General features: G+C 43.2%; 1 protein-coding gene across 2 annotated transcripts in view; it reads left to right on the top strand.

The window, feature by feature from the left end:
• Positions 1 to 19,834, top strand: part of thrab (thyroid hormone receptor alpha b) — a 482,714-nt gene that overhangs the window by 406,707 nt on the left and 56,173 nt on the right. For both annotated transcript variants that reach the window (XM_034707682.1, XM_034707683.1), the window contains one exon: positions 199 to 574. In XM_034707682.1, coding sequence (XP_034563573.1) covers positions 519 to 574 — 56 coding nt within the window. In that variant the 5' untranslated portion in view covers positions 199 to 518. The remainder of the gene's footprint in view (positions 1 to 198; positions 575 to 19,834) is intronic.

The raw sequence follows: 19,834 nt of genomic DNA, 5'->3' as shown, positions 1-19,834 counted from the left end.
CGTGGTCAGGAAACCACATTTTCCACTCTCAGTTTGCTTCCACTGATGACAATGGCAATCAGTATTCTCACTGAGAAGGCAGAACGAGTCCACTTTTGACATCTTCTGGTTTAAAAACAAGATCTGTGAGCTAGTTTAGGTTTCATTTTCTGTCAGCTCCACAGACTGCTTCATCTGTTTCCTCTCTCTCTCTTCCAGATTTGATCCCACTCCATCCTCTGCACCCCTGAGACCGACATCCACCTGCAGCTCCGGCCCCTGGGCCCTTACACTTTTTACCTCAACTGGACCTCCAACATCGTCCGGATTTTTGCACCCTCAGCTACACCGCACCAACCTCAAAGCAACTAGACTACATCTGAAGACTCCCTCCCCCCTCCTCCCAAAAAGCCCCCTGGGACGGGACCCTGTCATGTTTCACTGACTGACCCCTCCCGACCAGCGAATGACAAGTGTGCATCCGAGGGTGGGGCTTGCCTCAGTCTCTCATGATTGGCTGCTGGATGGAATTAAGGTGAATGGAACACGTTCCCAAGGAGCAGGACCCTAACCCATCAGAGGGAGAAGACCAACGGTGAGTCGGCGCTTTTCATTCTCTGCTTTTTCTCATTCAAATGAGCTGGCGCCCTTTTGTTGGGAGTGTAAACGACACCAAACCTTTTGCCTTATGGACATTCAGCCTTTTCAGTCCCCCCTCCCTCTTTACTTTCCTGGGTAAATATATCCCTGAAATGAAGCAGGCATTGCTGTCTGTTATCAAGTAATGCTGTTATGTATGGAGCGGGTTTTCTGAGGACATCCTAAAGGGAATCTTTGTTCCAGTCCCTCATTTTATCGTCTAAATCTTTCTCATGGTCCTGGCTGTTTTTACGTCTCAGGACCATGTTCCAGACGAGCTAAACAAGGTAGCTGCCCCCTTTTTTTTCCCCTCTCTGCCGCTCTCTTCCTCTGGTCTGAATTGTTTTCAGAGAAAGAGGCCCATGGCTACATCTGACCCGACGCCTCTCCCCCCACCTCCTCCTTCTCCTCTTCCCCCAAACTCCTTCAAATCTTGAGAAGCAGAGGGAGTCAGACGGGCCTGAACACAAACAAACACAGCACTGTTTAAGCCCCTTCTCATTAATGAAAACATAATATTGGTGGAATGGAGCCCCTCGTGGTTCTGTTGCCGGACGAGGGGGCCTTTATTTGGAGGAGGCCTCTGAATGAAGGAAATCATTTGTCATGTTCAGTTTGATGCAAACTTCAAATTCAAACTATAAAATCAATCCGTCTGACTGGGAAAGACTAAAGCTGGAGATTACCTGAGTGTGTTCATGAGTATGAATATGTGTCAGGTGTGTGTGTCTTTGGATGATCCGTACAGGAACATCACAAAAGCCTCTGTTTACCCAGATCAAGTTTGCAGTTTGTTTAACCTTATCTACAGAGCTAATATGTTTTTAAGCATGTTAACACTGCAAGAGACATTTTGCCTCAAGCTTATGAACATTAAGAATACACCGTTTTGTGTTGGAGATAAAATATCATGTGAGTCTCACCAGCGTGTGAGACACAGGGGGGGGGGGAGGTTTCAGCTGTCTCTGTAATGTGCCACGTCATGCAACCGTGAAGCTCTTTGTTTTTTGCTCTCCTGCTAAGATAGTGGTACGGTGGTTGAACTCAGTGGAGGTAGCGTTTGTACTTGTGAGTACGGACAAACTGTGTGAGTGCATTATGTTACAGACTTCCCCCGAGTAGAGGTATGAATGCAAACTTAAAGCCCTAACATGAAAAGGGATATTAAACAAGAACGAAGGGGATGACTGGTTCTCAGTAAGGGGAGCTGGAAAAGGATCAGCTCACTTGCGCGCCAGTCCGCGGGGATATACCGGCCGGCGTGGGATGTGTGGGGCGAGCCCAAACTTCTTTGAGGAGTTCAATAGTTATTTTTGGTTGCTTGGGCAAGTTTAAAAGCATTGCTGGTTCTCCAAGGGTTTTCTGACGGCTCACTGTTTGAGTCTCGTGTTGATCTGTTGGCGTCCTCTTCGCTTCCTAGCTGCGGCTCATCACCTCAATCAGTCGACAACATACTCACAAGACCAAGCCCCTTTCAAGGGTGGCACCTCAGGCACAGGGTGCGTTTAATGTTGTCGGAAAAAACCCATTACAACCAAACCCAATCCCAATTTCCCACATGAGAACCAGTCAACACAAAGGGCCTGATCTACTAAGGGTTTGCGTGTATAAAAACACGTGCAAACTTGATAGCGCACGCAAAGCAGATTTACTAGGCGGGAGCACCGAGGATTGCGTCAGTCAAATGAGCAAAATAGCACTCGCTATCCATTTAGCGTGATTGCCTTCATGAATATGCAGAATACATGCAGATCATCAGAACGCGCAAAGTACTTGGAGGAGGAGATGCAAATGTAATCATTTAGCACGCGCAATGTGATTTATCAAACCTGAAGCAGATAGCGGGCGGTATTTTTGCGTCTATATTTAGCACGTTTGAATGGCAGGTGCAAACTGGCACAGCGTTACGCACACATGGCTGCGGTCACTGAAAAGCTCATCATAACTTTACAACATGCCCACAAAAACTGGGCTTACAAGCATTACTACAGTTTTTACACACAGTTTATGTCATTTTTAAGTCAATCAAACGGACATGAAGTCTGACAAACCAAGAGAACAACACAAATAAATAAATAAAGCAGTTCAGCACCACGGATAGCGACCGCATCATTCTGACACCCACTTTAACTTTTAGTCAAATTGGCACAGCGGCCCACATCTTCACATATAAACAAAAAATCAATATCAGTGTTTCCCCTAGGTTTACAGCCTGGAGGGGGGGGGGCAGACAGTACTAACATCGCCTGCAGAGAAGTCAAAAGAAAACATTCTTCATGTGAACACTATATCTAATTCTCACATTGCACTATTACGACGGTCCCTGAATGCACCTGCAGTAACAAGGCCTCTGGACCTCTGGACAAACAGTCAGCTCACGGCACTCTTTGATGCCAAGGAGTTGATCCAAACTTACTAAATGTGTCTGATGTTTCACCAAACTGGAACAAATCAAGCTCTAGAGTCTCTTTAGTCTGTTTAATAAAAGAACAAGTTATAGACCTGATCTATATGAGAGGTAACCCTCAATTACTTCTGCTGTGATCTGGCGCTATATAGAAAATAAAACTTTTTTTAACTTCCAAGGGGGGCGGCTGCCGCTGTTAAAAGCAGGCCTCATCAAATTGCTCTCTAAACTCCATCAAAACGCTGATTGCGTTTTGGAGCAGAGTAGATGCGTTTATTTCATCGGCAGATCTTCTGTTTTTTCTCACAGCATTCACCTTTGCTGGAGTTCACCGATGTGTTTATTTCCCTCCTCCGCAAAGACCTCCAACTCCATGACTTCAAACTTCATTTATCGCTTAAGACCACTCTGCTCTCTCACACTCTCCATGGTGACAGCCGATAGCACACGCAAAATGCTCATTAAAGGGCGGTCCGCACCACTTTTGCACTTGTTATCATTTGCGCACGCAGTCATAGTAGATCACCCGCGACACGCCCAGAAATAACACGTGCAAAATGATTATTTGCACACGCAAATTAGCGCTCGTTATTTGGGATCTTAGTAGATCAGGCCCAAAATGAAGAAAAGAAAAGGAGAGGAGGTTTACGGTACCCCTTTGTCCTAACAATTAGTTTTAGCTCACGTGAGAATTATGCAGCAGGACAATGATCCAAAACACACCACCAAGTCCACTTCTGAATGGCTTAAAAAAAACCAGATGAAGGTTTGGAGTGGCCTAAGTCCAGACTTGAATCTGATTGAGATGCTGTGGTATGACCTTAAACAGGCCAGTTATCTCACACACTTGATTGCAGTTTTTGCCTCCAAGGGTGGCACTCAGCTATTAGGTTTAGGGGGCAAATACTTTTTCACACAGGGTCAGGTGGGTTTGGATCACTTTTTTCCCTTTAAAAAATAAAATCATCATTTAAAAATTGCATTTAATGTTTACTCTGGTTTTAGCTCACGTGAGAATTAGGATTATTTGGTTAGCATTGGGTTAATGTATGGTTAGGAGGTAGATATTTGAAATAGAATCCTGATAGGGTGAGACAAGACCCCGACGCGTTAGCATTCCAATCGATGATGGATTCTTATCCACCTGCTGCGGTGGATTTAACATGAAACTGTCCTCATTCAGCTCTCCTTCCTTCTCTGAGCTCTTCGGTTCACACACCTTTTAAAAATAAACAAGGCAAATGTCACAACTTTGTGTTACAATGTCATTGTAAAGAAAAGCGCTTTATAAATAAAGTCTGATTGATTGATTGATAGTTTAGGAAACTGTGAGACAGCTGAGGAATGACATGCAGGATTCGAACCCGGGCCACCTTCTACATTTCCACGTCCTGAACACTCTTCTTAATGAGTGCAGCTACCTTTCCCTGGTGACCTGTCACAAATCCCCTCCCATGAGGAATGCAGCTACAACTTCCTCCACTTTTAGGGCTCTAAATTTTGGCTTCACCTGCGATGTCCATTCATAATTTAAAGGGTTTAGCTTCTGAAGGGAGGGGGTATTAGTTTGGATGTTGAGCTGACTGTCTTTCTGTTAAAGGAAGCTTTTAACAGGTGAACATCTTATCCATCTTACTCAGCTTTTTTAAAGACCAAGCACTTGTGTTTACACTATCTCATGTGTACCACTTTGAGGCTCATAGGTAAGATGATAGGAGGGGCATGTGAACGCCGCACTGAGCACATTCCATTAACGCAGGGGTGTCCAAACTTTTTTCAAAGAGGGCCACATTTGACGTTGTCAGAATACCTCAGGGCCAGTGGCTCCTCCTGAGACTTTGGAATCCTAAACGTTATGAAATCTCAATTTAATAACAATTATTTAATTTTTTTCTCAATAAATCAGTAACTAGGTAGTCCTCAGTTCTCCACAAGCCATGTAAACATTAGCGGATGTTATCTTCTTCTGGAGGAAAATGTTTTTCATCAGGGTCGGGCAATGTGGGAAAAAATATTGTATAATTTTTTTCTATGGCAGGATCACAATGTGGATTTCATCACACTTCTGATTCATGTTGTTTTTAAGACTTTTCTGAGCAGCAGGTGACATTTTTAGAACAAAATCATTATTTTCCTGAGTTCTGAACATTTTTTATGCACCAAATTTTGCCTTTTCTGCACAATTTCATAATTTTGATCTTGTCTTGTGTCCTTTTTTATGTCTTCTGAACTTTTAGTGTTCATCAAGAACATTTTCACATCATGATAAAATCATTAATTTGAAAACCTGTCAGCTTTAAGAGTTCTTGTGTTTCTTCTTTAATGCCGTCTTGCAGAATTCCCAGAGCTTTGGCTTTATAAAAGTAGTCCGTATGAAGCTTTTGAGACATTTCTGGATCAACTTTAGTTTTGTTTGTGCGCTTGAAAGAAACTGCAAATGTACATATGATTCAGAATGTGATTCATTTCTGTGCTATGAATAACACATTTTAAGATGGAAGCTTGGGGCCTTAAATAAATGGACCTTGGGCCGCAATTGGCCCCCGGGCCGTACTTTGGACATGCCTGCATTAACGTCATGTGTTCGGGTCTGACTCCAGAACCTCACCGCCCCTACGCTCTTTTTAGGCCTCCCACTATTAAAGCTAAATGAATGTAATAACAACAATACAGATTGTTGTTATGATCATCATGTGGAGGGATTAGCTGGCTGCTCTGAATGCAGCGTCAGATTCCCCTCCTCGGTGTCTCCATGTGCCGTATTACAAGCTCGTGTTAAGAAAGTCAATCCGCTGGAGCCCGGATGGATTCCTCGGCTAACATGGACACCTGTCAGGAGATTAACAGCTCTGCCGCCGGGGGACAGGGACAGTTGGTGTGGTCACGGATGGAGAAGCCCGCACACCGGCCTTTCAGTTTTTGGTTGGTGTAGGAATCCTTTGTGTGTGTGTGTGTGTGTGTGTGTGTCTCTGCTTGTGTTGCAACACCTGCACCGATAGCAACGCTTTGCACCGCACTGATAATTAAAAGCACAAAGAGTTAAGCTCCCGGGGGCTTCAGACTCTGGCAGTTTCAACATAGGGAAGATATCAACGCTGTGTTCGGCATGACAGTGGCTTGTATGAAATCTCCTCCCCTCCCCTCTGTAGGTTGTCAGCCTGTTGTTTTGAGCAGGGCCGGCTCTTTGAAGTGGAGCCATGGTTACCAGCATGCAGAGATAGAGAGAAAACAACACCTGTACCTGACATGTTCTCAACACTTTGTCAGCTCTCTTTTGTACTGAGGGAAATCTCTGAGAATGAAACACTCGAACAAACATCTAAGTGTTTGCTGGTAACCGTTTTCTGCAGAAAGTTTGATGCAGTGTTGTGTCGCTGCCTCCCGATGCGCTCACACATCCGCCTTGTGCTTCATTAAAATGCATGAATTACTCTATGACACGCTAATTCAGCTTCCAACATAGATATGACGCAGCTTGCATCACTCGCAGATGATGTAAGGATGTTTGCACCCTGTTGCAGTAACCATGGCAAAAGCTTGCACCAACAGCGGTGGTGTGTGTGGTTCAGTGTGTATCCAGGAATCTTTGATGCTGGTGCGCCTCAAGAGGCCTGTTTTTAGCCGCTGCACTTAATCTGTGAGCCGTAAGGCAAACATGTGTGAGACCAGATCAGAGCAGTCCGTTAATTGTTGGTTCAGTGTTTCTCTGGCGGTCGGTTCCATAAAGATAAACTACATCTTTATAAATGATCCTGTAAGGGTTCTGGCCTCTAATTGGTCCAGTTATTCCTAATTAAAGACACTTCAACAGGCCATGGTGACTCGCCAAAGAGCCAAAATAAGACTGTAAATCTCTGTTTTATATCAGAATGAGAAGAATTAGAAGCTTTAAAGGTCCTGTGAGGAGTTTTTGGATGGTAATGAAACAGACTGAAATTACTAATGATGCCTCTGCATGACCTCCAGAGGCAAACCAGACCAGCAGAGTGAAGACTGATTGTGTCCCTCTATGTTTTCTGAAAGCTGTGGGGTGGATGTCAGTTGAGACGATAAACAGCACTTTGCTGAATCAGCATTCTTCACTATTTCCCACACTGTGAGCTGCACTTTGGACATTTGGAGACTCTTCATCAGAAAATTCTACTTACACATTTAAAAGATAAGATCAGGGGCGCTGGTGGCCTAGTGGTCTAAGCGCCCCACATACAGAGGCTATAGTCCTCGTTGCAGAGGTCTCCGGTTCAACTCCCGGTCACAACCGTTTTTCCTGTCTCTCTTCAGCTTTCCCATCTAAAAAAGACAAAAGTCCACCCCCCAAAAATGTGATTTAAAGGTTAAGATCAGCAAAGAGGTAAATCTAGGGCTGGGTGATTATTCCATAATGATAATTATTGTGATATAATTTTTCTTGATATAAATATAAAAAAAGTTGGGGGTGCTAATCAGTCCTAAAGCTAGTTGCCATCCAACATTAGACCCAACATTAGACAGAAGAAGAAGACGGCATTGAACAGCCAATCATGTAGCAGGGTGAGAGGTAGGCGGGGCTAAAAGACATGCGGAGCCGAATGTAAACACAGCTTAGACGAGCGGGTAAAGGAAGAGCATGGAGACGACTTCTGCTGTGCATTTCTAACACGTTTAATGTCCACTGCGACCATAGGACAACTGAACACTGAATACCATGAATACCACTGAGTACATTAAAGACCTGCTTCTGTCGGAAATGATGGATTCAAGAAGCTTATCATAAATTCACTCAGGACCAAAAATCTGCCTTTAAAGGTGACATATCACGCTTTTTTCATCAATATATATTGGTCTAAGAGGTCCCCAAAACATGTCTTTAAAGTTTATGCTCAAAAAAACACTTTGAAATCAGATTTTGGTCTGCCTGAAAAGCCATCTTACTCAGTCCTCCTCAGAACACTCTGTTTTCTCTCTGACCACGCCCCCTCAGGAAGTGGATGTGCCTCGGCTGTCCAGCACGTTGATCTAATGTTTACATGTTGGCTGAATATACACGGCTGCTCACAGATAGCGTTACTTCAACCCTCTGAATCTGATCCAGAATCTGATCCTGACGGAGAGGCGCCTGTAGCAGGACCTTTCTGAAGGATTGGTCACAGATTTAGTGTTTCTTGTTGTTTTATTTGTCAGTATGTCGACGTGTGTCTTGGTACACAGCTACAAACATGTAGCTATGTGGCTATGCTAACTAGCGCTAGCACTTATCCATGATAAATACAAATCATCCACTAGATCTTCAAATCTGCAGACGTGGGGAGTAAAACCGACCTCTGCCAGAAAGGCAGCGGGACCTTTTCTGAAGGATTGGTCACAGATTCAGTGTTTCTTGTTTTTAATTTACAGTATGTAGACGTGTGTCTTGGTACACAGCTACAGCTACGACTTGTAGCTATGTAGCTATGCTAACTAGCGCTAGCACTTATCCATGATAAATAAAAATCATCCACTAGATCTTCAAATCTGCAGACGTGGGGAGTAAAACCGCCCTTTGTGTTTATTAAGACAGCCTACAACTAGCATGCCTCCCTCCTAAGCTCCTTGTTACCACACATTTGTGCAGGTAATGAAAAACGGAGGAGGGGATTCAGTATTATTTTATACAGTCTATGGGCTGAACAAGCTCCGAGCTCTGACTCCGTGACAGACCGGATATTGTTGTTACGTAACAGAAACACGAAGTCTGAAACGGCTCGTTTCACACACATTTACAGAAAGGTGGAGAAATCAGAACAGGGGCAGAATGGATTTTTTTCATTCTCGGGGGGTTTGTAGACAGGGACACATATTTCAGGTAGAGAACCATTAAAAAGTCCATTTTGCATGATATGTCACCTTTAAGTTTAAATTAAATAATGATTTGATATTTATCCTGATAATTATCGATATCGACTGATATGAAATATTTTATCATGATAACACAATTTTCAGTATCGTCCAGCTCTAGGTAAATCCCCCCAAATATAATGGAAAACCTGCAGCCAATCAGAATCAAGTATTCATTCACATCATGTCTGAAAAATGATAGAAGAGCAGATGTCGTTTCTTCTCCTTTGACTCCCCTTAGTTCTTATTGGACTGGTGTTTCAGTGCTCATCTGAATTTAATCCCCCCCACATGAACAGTTTCATTGAGGTGTTCAAAGCCTGAGATGAGTGAGATTCTCAGTGTTAGGAAACACACTTCACTCTGCAGGAGAGAGATAAATCTAACACACACACATTCACACACACACAGAGAGAGAAAACAGGACAGAGCGTCCCTCTACAAAAAAAAGAAAACATTTGAATCTCAACACTTTGAGGAGATTTGATCCTCTTCCAAGTCACATATGTACGTATGATGCATGACCACTTTGTTCTCTGGACCTCCCGCGACATTAAAGTCGGGCGTCCTTGTTTTTTTTCTCCCTCCCCGTCTTTAATGTCTGCCTCAGCCTCTGTGTCTGTGTTGATCCTCCACGCAGCGCAGTCTGAAAAAGTAAACACATTTCAGCTTTTCCTTCCCCTGGGAGCGAGGACGTCCTGTCATGCCCGGGTTACAGTCGCTGTTAATTGCTACGACTTGTGGCGTCGCTGCTTCTGCTGCTGCTTCCATCGAGGATTTAAAAAACGGCGTTGGGCTTTAAGTCTGGTATCAGGATGAGTCTGAGTTTCTGTACATACAAGTCTGAAGATTAAAGTGTTTGGTTTATATACATTATGTTCTTTATGAAGTACATAGGTGTGTCCATACATTTCAGCACAGTATGTACAGGGTGGATACAATAACATGAATACAACACAGTATCACGCAATTATACGCCTTCGCATGGAGAGACTATAGATTGCGTTAGATATGTTGAAAGGTGTTTCTATTATGAGAGACAAGTCCTGAGAGATCACTGCATACATTTATAATAATGATAAGAATCATTTTATTTGTAGAGCACTTTTCAAAAAGCAAGTTACAAAGTGCTTCACATGGGCCGCAAAATAAAACAGGCAGTTCATAAAGACACACAAGTAAAGAAATAAAACATATTTTAAAAGACATGAAATTAATCTAAAAGAACTCTACAGGAATATACTTCTTAAAACGGTTAAAATAAAATAAAATTCAGGTAAAATACGGGAAGGCTTTGCAATAAAAGTATGTTTTAAGAAGGGATTTAAAAGAGCTCACTGACTCAGCAGACCTGATCTCCTCGGGCAGATGGTTCCAGAACGCCCTGTCCCCCATTTGTTTTCATTTTTGTAATTGGAATGCACAAAGTTGGACGTTCTGGACCCCAGCAGCAACAGCTTCTACTACTCGTCTCATCACTATCACCTCTCTCTCTTACTCTCCTCTATCCCTCTTTTAAGACCCAACTCGGTCAAGGCATGATGTGTGTCTAACATGGGTCTGGTCCTGCTGGAGGTTTCTGCCTGTTAAAGGAAGTTTGTCCTTGCCACTGTAACTTGCTAAATTCTGCAAAGTGCTCTGCTCATGATGGATTAAGGTGGGGTCAGACTGAGTCTTACCCTGTCTTGAAGTTGGGTCTCTGTTCATAATTTGACATAGAGCGGTCTAGACCTCCTATGTTTGTAAAAGCACCTTGAGATAACGTTTGTTGTGATTTGGCGCTATACAAATAAAGATTGATTGATTAATTGATGATTAATTGATTGACAATAAACCTCTGCCCGATGATCTCAATCATAGACTGTATGATAAATGGACGTAGTATCCGTGACGTCACCCATCTGTTTCTGAGTCTGGTCCTGCTGGAGGTTTCTGCCTGTTAAAGGAAGTTTTTCCTCGCCACTGTAACTAGCTAAATACTGCGATGTGCAATGCTCATGGTGGATTAAGGTGGGGTCAGACTGAGTCTTACCCTGTCTTGGTGTTGGGTCTCTGTTCATAATTTGACATAGAGTGGTCTAGACCTCCTATGTTTGTAAAAGCGTCCTGATGTAACGTTTGTTGTGATTTGATGCTATACAAATAAAGATTGATTGATTGATTGATTGACAATAAACCTCTGCCCGATGATCTCAATCATAGACTGTATAAAATATGGACGTAGTATCCGTGACGTCACCCATCTGTTTCTGAAGCGCTGTTTTGAAGCCAATTGTCGGCGGGAGCCATATTACTGCTGAGGTAAAGAGGCGGGCTTTGAGCCTTCTCGCCAACAGCTGCAGTGTTCCCGCCTGTCAATCAAGTCAGCTATGCCTCTCATTGGAAGACTTGTAATCTCAATATCTTTGAAATTACTGCGTTAGAAAAAAATTCACCCCTTCACTCATTGAGAAATGAGCTATCCAGACTACACTCGTTTTTTGTACCAGGCTGTAAACATGTTTATTTCTGCTGTAAAGATCGGCTTTTTTAAATTGGTGTGTATGTGGTTTCTGGTACTTCATGAGCCAGCCTCAAGTGGATCCTCGATGAACTGCAGTGTTTAGCACTTCAGCATTGGACTCATATTTTAAGACAAGATGTTCCCGCTTGATCTCAATGCACGCATCAGCTCGTAAGGTATTAAAAGGTCTGCTATATAGTTCAGAGTAAGTCCATGTAGAGCAGGCGTGTCCAAAGTACGACACGGGGGGCAATCGTGGCCCAACGTCCATTTATTTATGGCCCCAAGCTTCCATCTTAAATTGTGTTATTTATAGCAAAGAAATTAATCACAAGTGCACAAACAAAACTAAAGTAAATCCAGAAACATCTCAAAAAGCTTCATATGGACTTCCTAGTTACTGTTTTATTGAGAAAATTTTTAAATGATTGTTATTAAATAGATATTTCATATAAACTTTCATGATTACTAAGTCTCAGGAGCCACTGGCCCTGAGGTATTCTGACAACATCATATGTGGCCCTCTTTGAAAAAAGTTGGGACAACCCTGATGTAGAGCTTTAGAACTTCTGACACATACCTTTAGGGGGCGGCTGTAGCTCAGTCCATAGGGACCTGGCTTGGGAACCAAAGGGTCGCCGCTTCGAGTCCCAGTATGGACGAAGTTTGGCAAGTGGACTGGTGGCTGGAGAGGTGTTGATTCACTTGCCTGGGCACTGCCGAGGTGCCCCTGAGCAAGGCACTGCACCCCCGGTGCACTGGTTGACGGCAGTATCCCCTCCCTAAGCATGTTCACTGCATGTGTGTGCATTTGTATGTATATAACAAAAAACTGTATGTGTAGCATGTCCAAAATAGCATGAGTGAAAAAATTGAATTTCCCCCCTGGGGATTAATAAAGTACCTTTCTTCTTCCTCTTCTTAGAAGCAATCAGTAAAAACTCAAACTCAATTCTGAAACATCCAGGGAGCCAGTGCAAGGAAGCTAAAACTGGAGAGATGTTGTTGCATTTTTTAGTTCTGGTTAAAACCCCGGCAGCTGAGTTCTGTACAGTTTGGAGACGATCGAGGGATTTGTTGTGCAGGCTGCTAAAAAGACAGTTACAGTCATATGGGCGTGAGGAGATAAAAGCATGTAAAACCGTCTCTCTGTCTTCTCTCTACCCTTCTGTCCTCTCCTCTTTAGAAATGTCCAAACCCCAAAATTAACCATCAACTATCATAAAAGAGAAGCAGCCTTTTACAACCAGGCGCTTTACGAGTGTGTGTGTTTTTGTGTCAGTCAGAGAGTTAGTCAGCGTACATCTCTGCTAACAAGAGTAATTGGCCGAAACGCTGTCAATTTCCTCAGACAATTATTCTTCCAAGAGAGTGTTTCCTTCTAAAACTCTCTCTTGCACTCTCACCAGGCGGGACAGCGTTTATAGAAAAGCGTCAGGTTTCGGAGGTCAAATGAAAAGATGAGCCGGTTTAAAGAGCAGACAGCAGAACAGTGTGTTGTAAAGTCCTGAATGTGAGTCACTGATTCAGTACTTTGTGGTGTTTTTTTGTATTCCATTAAACAGGAAACTCTACCAGGACTTCAGGAAACATGACGACAGGGAAATGATCTAATAATTCATCAGTGCTGCAGGATGTGTTGATTGAGTTGCGGTTTGACTTGGCTGTGTTTACAATAAGATTACAACACGTGCAAATGCAAACACCTCGAAAATATGCAAATAACCTGTGAGAGATTTAGATCCACCTGCGGCAGACGTTTGATTAATGTGCACAGCTCAGCGCTGCCCCACCACACCCTGCACTGAAGATTTAAAGGCACGGTAGTCATGCAGAATAGGGATAATCAAACCTTGTTTGCAACATCAAAATGTGAAGAATTCAACGTATTCTCCCATCCTTTGTGATTGATGTCAGCTGCATTGCAAAAAAAAATAAAAGCACATGTTTACAGATTTAAAGCACTAACTCAAGTCTTAAAAAGCTAAATGAATCCCCCTCTTGGGTTTTTATGCATCCATACAGCAGTTTCTGATTGATTGAATGTTTGTCCAGTTAAAGAGATTTGTTCTATAAACATCTTCCACATGGTTTGGTTGTCATCTCATGAGAGTGCTCAAAAATCCCTCTCTGGTTGTGAAATGAATGCAGCTAAATGCAGGCCAAATGTGGCCTCTGAGTCTGTAAAGTCTTTATTTAGTATACCATAGTACAGGATGTATTGGGCTGTATATATTTGAGGATTTAGCTCCATGTTTATTATTGGCAGTGTGTGTGGGTTGCTGTACACTTGTGTATTTGGACAGAGGGAGTTGTCTTGCCTTCACTCAGTGGCATGCTATATCCCCTTCTCTCTCAGCCTGTAATTTAGACAGTGGCGGGACACATAAGGGAACAAAGTGTCCATTAGCGCTGGATGTATAGGACGGGACGGACCCAGCTGTAGGCCTGTAGCATGCATGCTTAACAATAGGCTACTGTGGCCCTCTAAACATAGGACAGGGGGGCCCATTCAGACACTGTTATGGATATAATTCTCTGCACTCTTCTCAGTGTCTTTGTATTGTTCTGTGTGTTTGAGGAGCAGGAGCTTCAGAACAGGTGCTTTTCAGGCTCTCATCACCAACCACAGAACAATAAACATCATCATTACTTATTTATTGTGATATCCAACCGTGCATGAAGTGCTTTCTTGTCTACGTGCTGGCTCAGGTGTTGACATATCTGTCTCTAAGAGTCTTGGCATCTCTTTAGTTGATTTTATATTATTTGTATTTGGAAGTTCAAACAATACAAACAGATTGAACACATATGAAGAAGTTTCATGTTTAAAATCAGGGTTTCTGCCTTGTCATTAGCTGGCTGCAGCTAACATTAGCTTAGCTTGGATCAAGGTGTTTAGCTTGCTTTTGGTTTGGAGTCTCTTACTGTAGCGGGCCAGGCCATATAACAATGATAGCAATTGCATTACATGCATGCAGGGATAGTTGTAGTATGTCTGCTTTTATTTCACACTGGTATCTGAGTTGCATACACTACCAGTCAAACGTCTGGAAACACCTTCTCATTCAAGGGTTTGTATTTATTTTAATTATTGTAAACACTGTAGATTAATACCAAAGACATCAAAACTATGAAAGAACATACATGGAATTATTTAATTCACAAAAAAATGTTAAACAAAGCAGAATATGTTTTATATTGTTTTATATAAAAGTAGCCCCCTTTTTCCTTCATGACAGCTTTGCACACTCTTGGTATTCTCTCAGTCTGCTTCATGAAGTGGTCTCCTGGAATGGTTTCTAATTAACATGAGCCTTGTCAAGAGTTTATTTGTAGAATGACTTGCCTTCTTAATGTGTTTGAGACCATCAGTTGTGTTGTTCAGAGGTAGGGTTAGTACACAATGGATAGCCCTATTTGACGACTGTTGTAATCCAGATTATGGTAAAACCAGATTATTTCATAGTTTTGATGTCTTCAGTATTAATCTACAATGTTGAAAATAGTTAAAATAAATAAAACCATTGAATCAGAAGGTGTGTCCAAACTTTTGGCTGGTATTGTATGTGAGACAACAGTCAAAATTGAGCACAATTCATTGAAATGTGCAGAAAAATCCTGTCAGATTGGATTGAAGAGGGTGGCTACAGTTAGCAGAGCTAGCACCACCAGTCCTCCCTGCAGGTTAGCATCCACATTTCTGTGCTGGTTACTTATTGCTCCAGTTGAGTGGTTTTGTGCTAGTTAAACCAGACACAGCCTGCATACAAACCTGCCAAACCATGCCACACTGTCTGTCATCTGTGCTTGTTTACATCTGGGTAGTAGAGTTTTATAGCAGCAGCCGTTAACTGGAGCTACAGCCCTGTCTAGTGGCGGCTTGCTGCACTACAGCTTGTAATCCTGGCACTTTAATAGCAAGGGTGACAACAATTTAGTTGACTAATCAGGCCTTGGTTACTTTCCAGATTAAGATCCCAAATTACACACATTGATACCACTCAGTAGGTTTAAGAGTATCATTGATAATGTGGTGACAGAGGCGTGTGGTTGTTTTTCTTGACAGGCCACGTTTTTGAATTGTTTTAATCGTCCCATGTTGTGTTGTTGTTTCTTGGATTATTCTTTTGGGGGTTTAAGCTTTTATTGGATGAGACAGCTTGAGAGAGAGAGAGAGAGAGAGAGAGAGAGAGAGAGAGAGAGAGAGAGAGAGAGAGAGAGAGAGAGAGAGAGAGAGAGAGAGAGAGAGGGGAAGTGTGTGGGGAGAGAGTGGGGGATGCCGTGCACCAAATCCTGTCAGGACTGGGAATTGATTCTATGGCCAGTGCGGCCAGGATTAGAGCTTCTGTGCACAGAGAGCACTCGACCAGCTGAGTTAAACCAGTGTTGTTTTTTGACATGTTTGTGACCTCGTGTGGCTGGATTGGACAACAGGACTTAGATAAAGATGTAAGGAAGACACATAAACTCTGTTGCAGCAGACTAGATTACTTCTATTATGAGTCATTACATCAAGACTCATTTAATTACATAATCAGCAAGCCGGAAATCAAAGATCAACAACAGGACAGGTGAGGTATTACATAATTACACGTAAAAGCAGAGCTGTGTGCGCTGCTGCTGCACTTCAGACGCTCCCTGCTTCCCTTCCTATCTCTTCTGAATCTGGGTCATCTTCTATTTTATGGGACATGGCTCGCATTATCCTGGATGTGTTGTTGCCAACAAGAAAGGAACTGAATCTACATTTCTCACAAGTTTTATCTCTGCATCGGTATCAAAGAGCGGTATATCTTGTTTATCCTCTGTGCCGGGGCTCTATTGTTGTCTGAACTATTAAAAGCACATCACTGAGCCACGCTGCTACTCTTCTTTTATTGCCTTGAACACAGACTGTAGTTTAGTTTGAATCAATCCCCAAATCAACTTGCATTCTGCTGTAAAAACTCACTCAAAACCCTGTTATTTATCAATCCTCAGCTGAAAAAAGTCCCTGAAAAAGGTGGTGTTTGCTTTTGTTTGTGTGCTGTGTGCACAAAAACTACACTTCCTTGCTTTTGTGGGAAAAACTGAGCGGTGTTTTGGTGAAAATGAAGCTGTTTTCAGATTCTCTCCAGCAGCAGGATTCAATTAGTGTGCGACCACAGACAAGGTGGAGGAGCTGAGGTATTTAGAGATAGTTTTACAAATTGTTGGTTTGGATCTTTTGACAGGACTTGTTGAAAACAACAAAAAAAAGCATACAGAATAAAGACAGCCTTATCAGAACAGAGCCAACTTCATGACAATTATTCATCAGGACATGTAGTTCTCTGTGCCTGGTGTTGATTACTGTGTTGCTATGTTCTCATATATCTTTTTGCAGTCATGCGTGCTACTTCAGCTTTAATGAAATCTGCCCCTTTAAATAGTCACGTCTCATGAGCGCTCAGATACCTGACAGCCCGACAATTACCTGTTAGACGCATTCCAGAGCGGCTGTCAAAGTCACAGGTGGAGAAGCTGGCCGTCCTCCAATCAGGGAAGACTGGGTGGTACTATACCAGCAGAGCAAGAAAAGTCCCATAGATTGGAGGACGAGGGAGGGAGAGGCAGAATGTATCCGAGTGGGTCAGCAGGCTAAAGATAGCTGCTCTGGTAGAGACATCAGCGTGTACGAGAGTGAGAAACACAGACAGACAGAGGCAGAGTCAATGCATGAGGGCCGGGTAGCAGCTTGTCAGCTACGACTGCAACTTCAACTTGAAGTCCTCCTCCGCCATGCATATTTTACAGTCCCGCTGCGTCATCAGGTCAGCACTGTAAGTCTTTTTTTCAAGCCATCTTTTGGGCTCGTGTTGTCGCTTCTCCTGTTCTCTGTTTGCTCTGCTGCTCTGTGTGTGTGTGCACTCAGTTGTGCAACATGTGTGCATGTTCCACTGGGCTTTCAGGTCATAGGAATCAAACTGTTTCTTTTACACGTCAACTTGAGCTTTAAACTGTGTCTGTGTGTGGAAGTGTGTGTGTGTGTGTGTGTGTCTGCTGGAGAAAGTACAGTATGTGCATGTTTGTGTGGGGTTGGCTCAGGTTGCTGAGAGGCACAGCATGAGGGACTTTGCATATTTGGAGATGTGTTGCAATCCCATCACAGTTTAAGAGTTGGAAATTGGAAAAGCGCGCTGTGGTATGCCTCTGCAGGAACACGGCGTCATGCCCCGACCTGCAACAAACCTTCCATTCCATCAAGAAATATTCAATCAAGCACAATGTTTCATCCCAGTGCAGCCACTGTTGTATTTGTTCAAAGTGTGTGGCACGATTTGAAATCTTGTCAGGCTGACGGCTTTTCTTTTTTTTTTTTTTTTTTGCAAATCCAATTTCCCTTCAGTTTGTTTGTTTGTTTGTTTGTATGTTTGTTTGGAGTTTGCTTCAAACCATCATGTTAGACAAGATGTAAACGCTTGTTTAAGACGCCGCCCCCTGCAGTACTTCTAAACTCTCACACTGAGCCGTATCTTTTTTTTCCTCTGGTTATGTTTCTGTTTTATTTTTGCTTTAACTTCTTAAAGCCACTTGACACCGTTTCCCTCTCTCTCTCTCTCTCTCTCTCTCTCTCTCTCTCTCTCTCTCTCTCTCTCTTTTCTCTCGGAGCTGTTAGAGGACTGAAAAGCACTTCTGAGGCTCCGCCAAGAGCGCTAAGCTCTTTTTTTAGCTGCAAGGGCGCTAATATTTTCATTGCTGCTATTTTTAGATTGATGAGATCTTAATAGAGGGTTAGAGCTGGAGCTTATTCTAAGAGCCGCAATTTGTATTATCATTTCATTACTGTGTGTGTCATTGCTCTGCCACTTCTCCTGCTGTTGTGCCATTACAGGCCAAACGTGTGTGTGCAAACAGACCGCTGCAGCAGAGCTCGGCGGCGGAGGGGAAACAAAGCTGTGTGTGTGTGTCAGGTTGGATGAGGGAGCAGTGTGTTAGGATGCAGGTTCTCAGGGAGGTGTAGTCGTTGACAGAAACCTGAATAAGGAGTATCTGTTTTTATCCAGTTTGCCTAAGTTTAACATGCCGTCACACGGGAAGAGTGAGCTGTCACAGGGCTGACAGCTTGATGGTTGTTGCCTGCAGCAGCTGTATGGATTGATGTGGAGGCCAACCAACTCTCAGAAAGAGAGAGAAACTTACCTTTAAGAGAGAGAACCCCCACCTTGTGTTTCTGCTGCTGTCACTGCTTTAAGTGTTTTTCTCTGCTGAGTGTTTGAACACATCGGCCTCGTTCAAAAGACTCTCCCTGTGTCACATTGTGCAATAAGAACCGTATAACCTCTGTCATGGTATGTATGTAGAGGAGGTGCTGCGTCCTCACAGGTGAGCCTCCTGACTCTTCCTGCTTCCTTACTCCTCCTCCCTCATGACAGGAACATTATGTCCTGTTGCTGTGCAGCAAATGAGTTTTCCAATTAGATGCTGCGGGGACAATTATTATAAATCGAAGTCTAACTCAGTAAGTTATTTAAGCGCTGTATTTACTGCCCTGTGAGGTCATGTGATGTATTCTGAAAAGGCCAAACCATCACTGAGAACAGGACAGCGCTGTAATTGGCGCTGAGGTAAATCCTGAAGGTCAGTTTTTAGTTGCCATTTAGGCTCAATTACAGTAACTCTGAACTTACTTAACAGGCAATTATATTGTTATGTCTAAAGGGCAAACATTGTTTGCTGCAGAGACGAGAGGAATGTCCCGGTCGTTTTGGAGCAGAGACACGAAATGAGAAGCGTTGTCTGTGACGAGAACGTCAGAGCAGGAAGTGAAGAATCACTTAAGATTCAAAGAATTCAAATTTCATGTCCTCATCGAACCGTTTGGGGAGAGGTCTTCGTCGTGACGGGTCTGCACATGTGAGGCAGACTGAGGGGTGTCAAGGAAATGATAAGCGAAGCAGAGGGGGGCGTTTCCAGGTGACGGTTTGTACTTTGAGTTTCAGGAGTCAGTGCATCCAAGTTTCACACCGTGTATTGTAAAGTGACATAAGGACAGAGAGAGCAAAGTGTGACACAGAAATCAGAATAACAACATTTAAGAGTGGACTCAGAGAGGAGACGTTTCTTAGAACACATAGATCTACCTTTATTTTGTACAGTATTGGTGCACTCTACCTGAAGCTTGCTTGTACAGGGTTGAACATGGTGGTACTGTATGTGTTGGGTTATTAAATTGGGGTGTTCTGCAAATGGATATGATGGACAGAGGGAGCTTGCATGGAGGGGGGTTGCTCTGCGATGCCAATATTAACTTTTAAGCCTTAACTAAAGGAGACATCAGTGAAGGGAGGAGCCCACTTGATAACCCCTCTGATGTGCTGGCTCTCGCTCCCCATCTGTCCTCTCTATCTCAGGCTTTGGGGGACATCAGGAGCTGTGGGGTAGGGTACTACACTTATCAGTAAAGGGCGTAGTGGGTACTGGGTAGGGCT

Source organism: Notolabrus celidotus, chromosome 18 (genome assembly GCF_009762535.1).
Source record: "Notolabrus celidotus isolate fNotCel1 chromosome 18, fNotCel1.pri, whole genome shotgun sequence".
NCBI classification, from domain to species: Eukaryota; Metazoa; Chordata; class Actinopteri; order Labriformes; family Labridae; genus Notolabrus; species Notolabrus celidotus.
The sequence above is the reverse complement of the archived record's forward strand: the minus strand, read 5'-3'. Positions and strand labels throughout refer to the sequence as shown.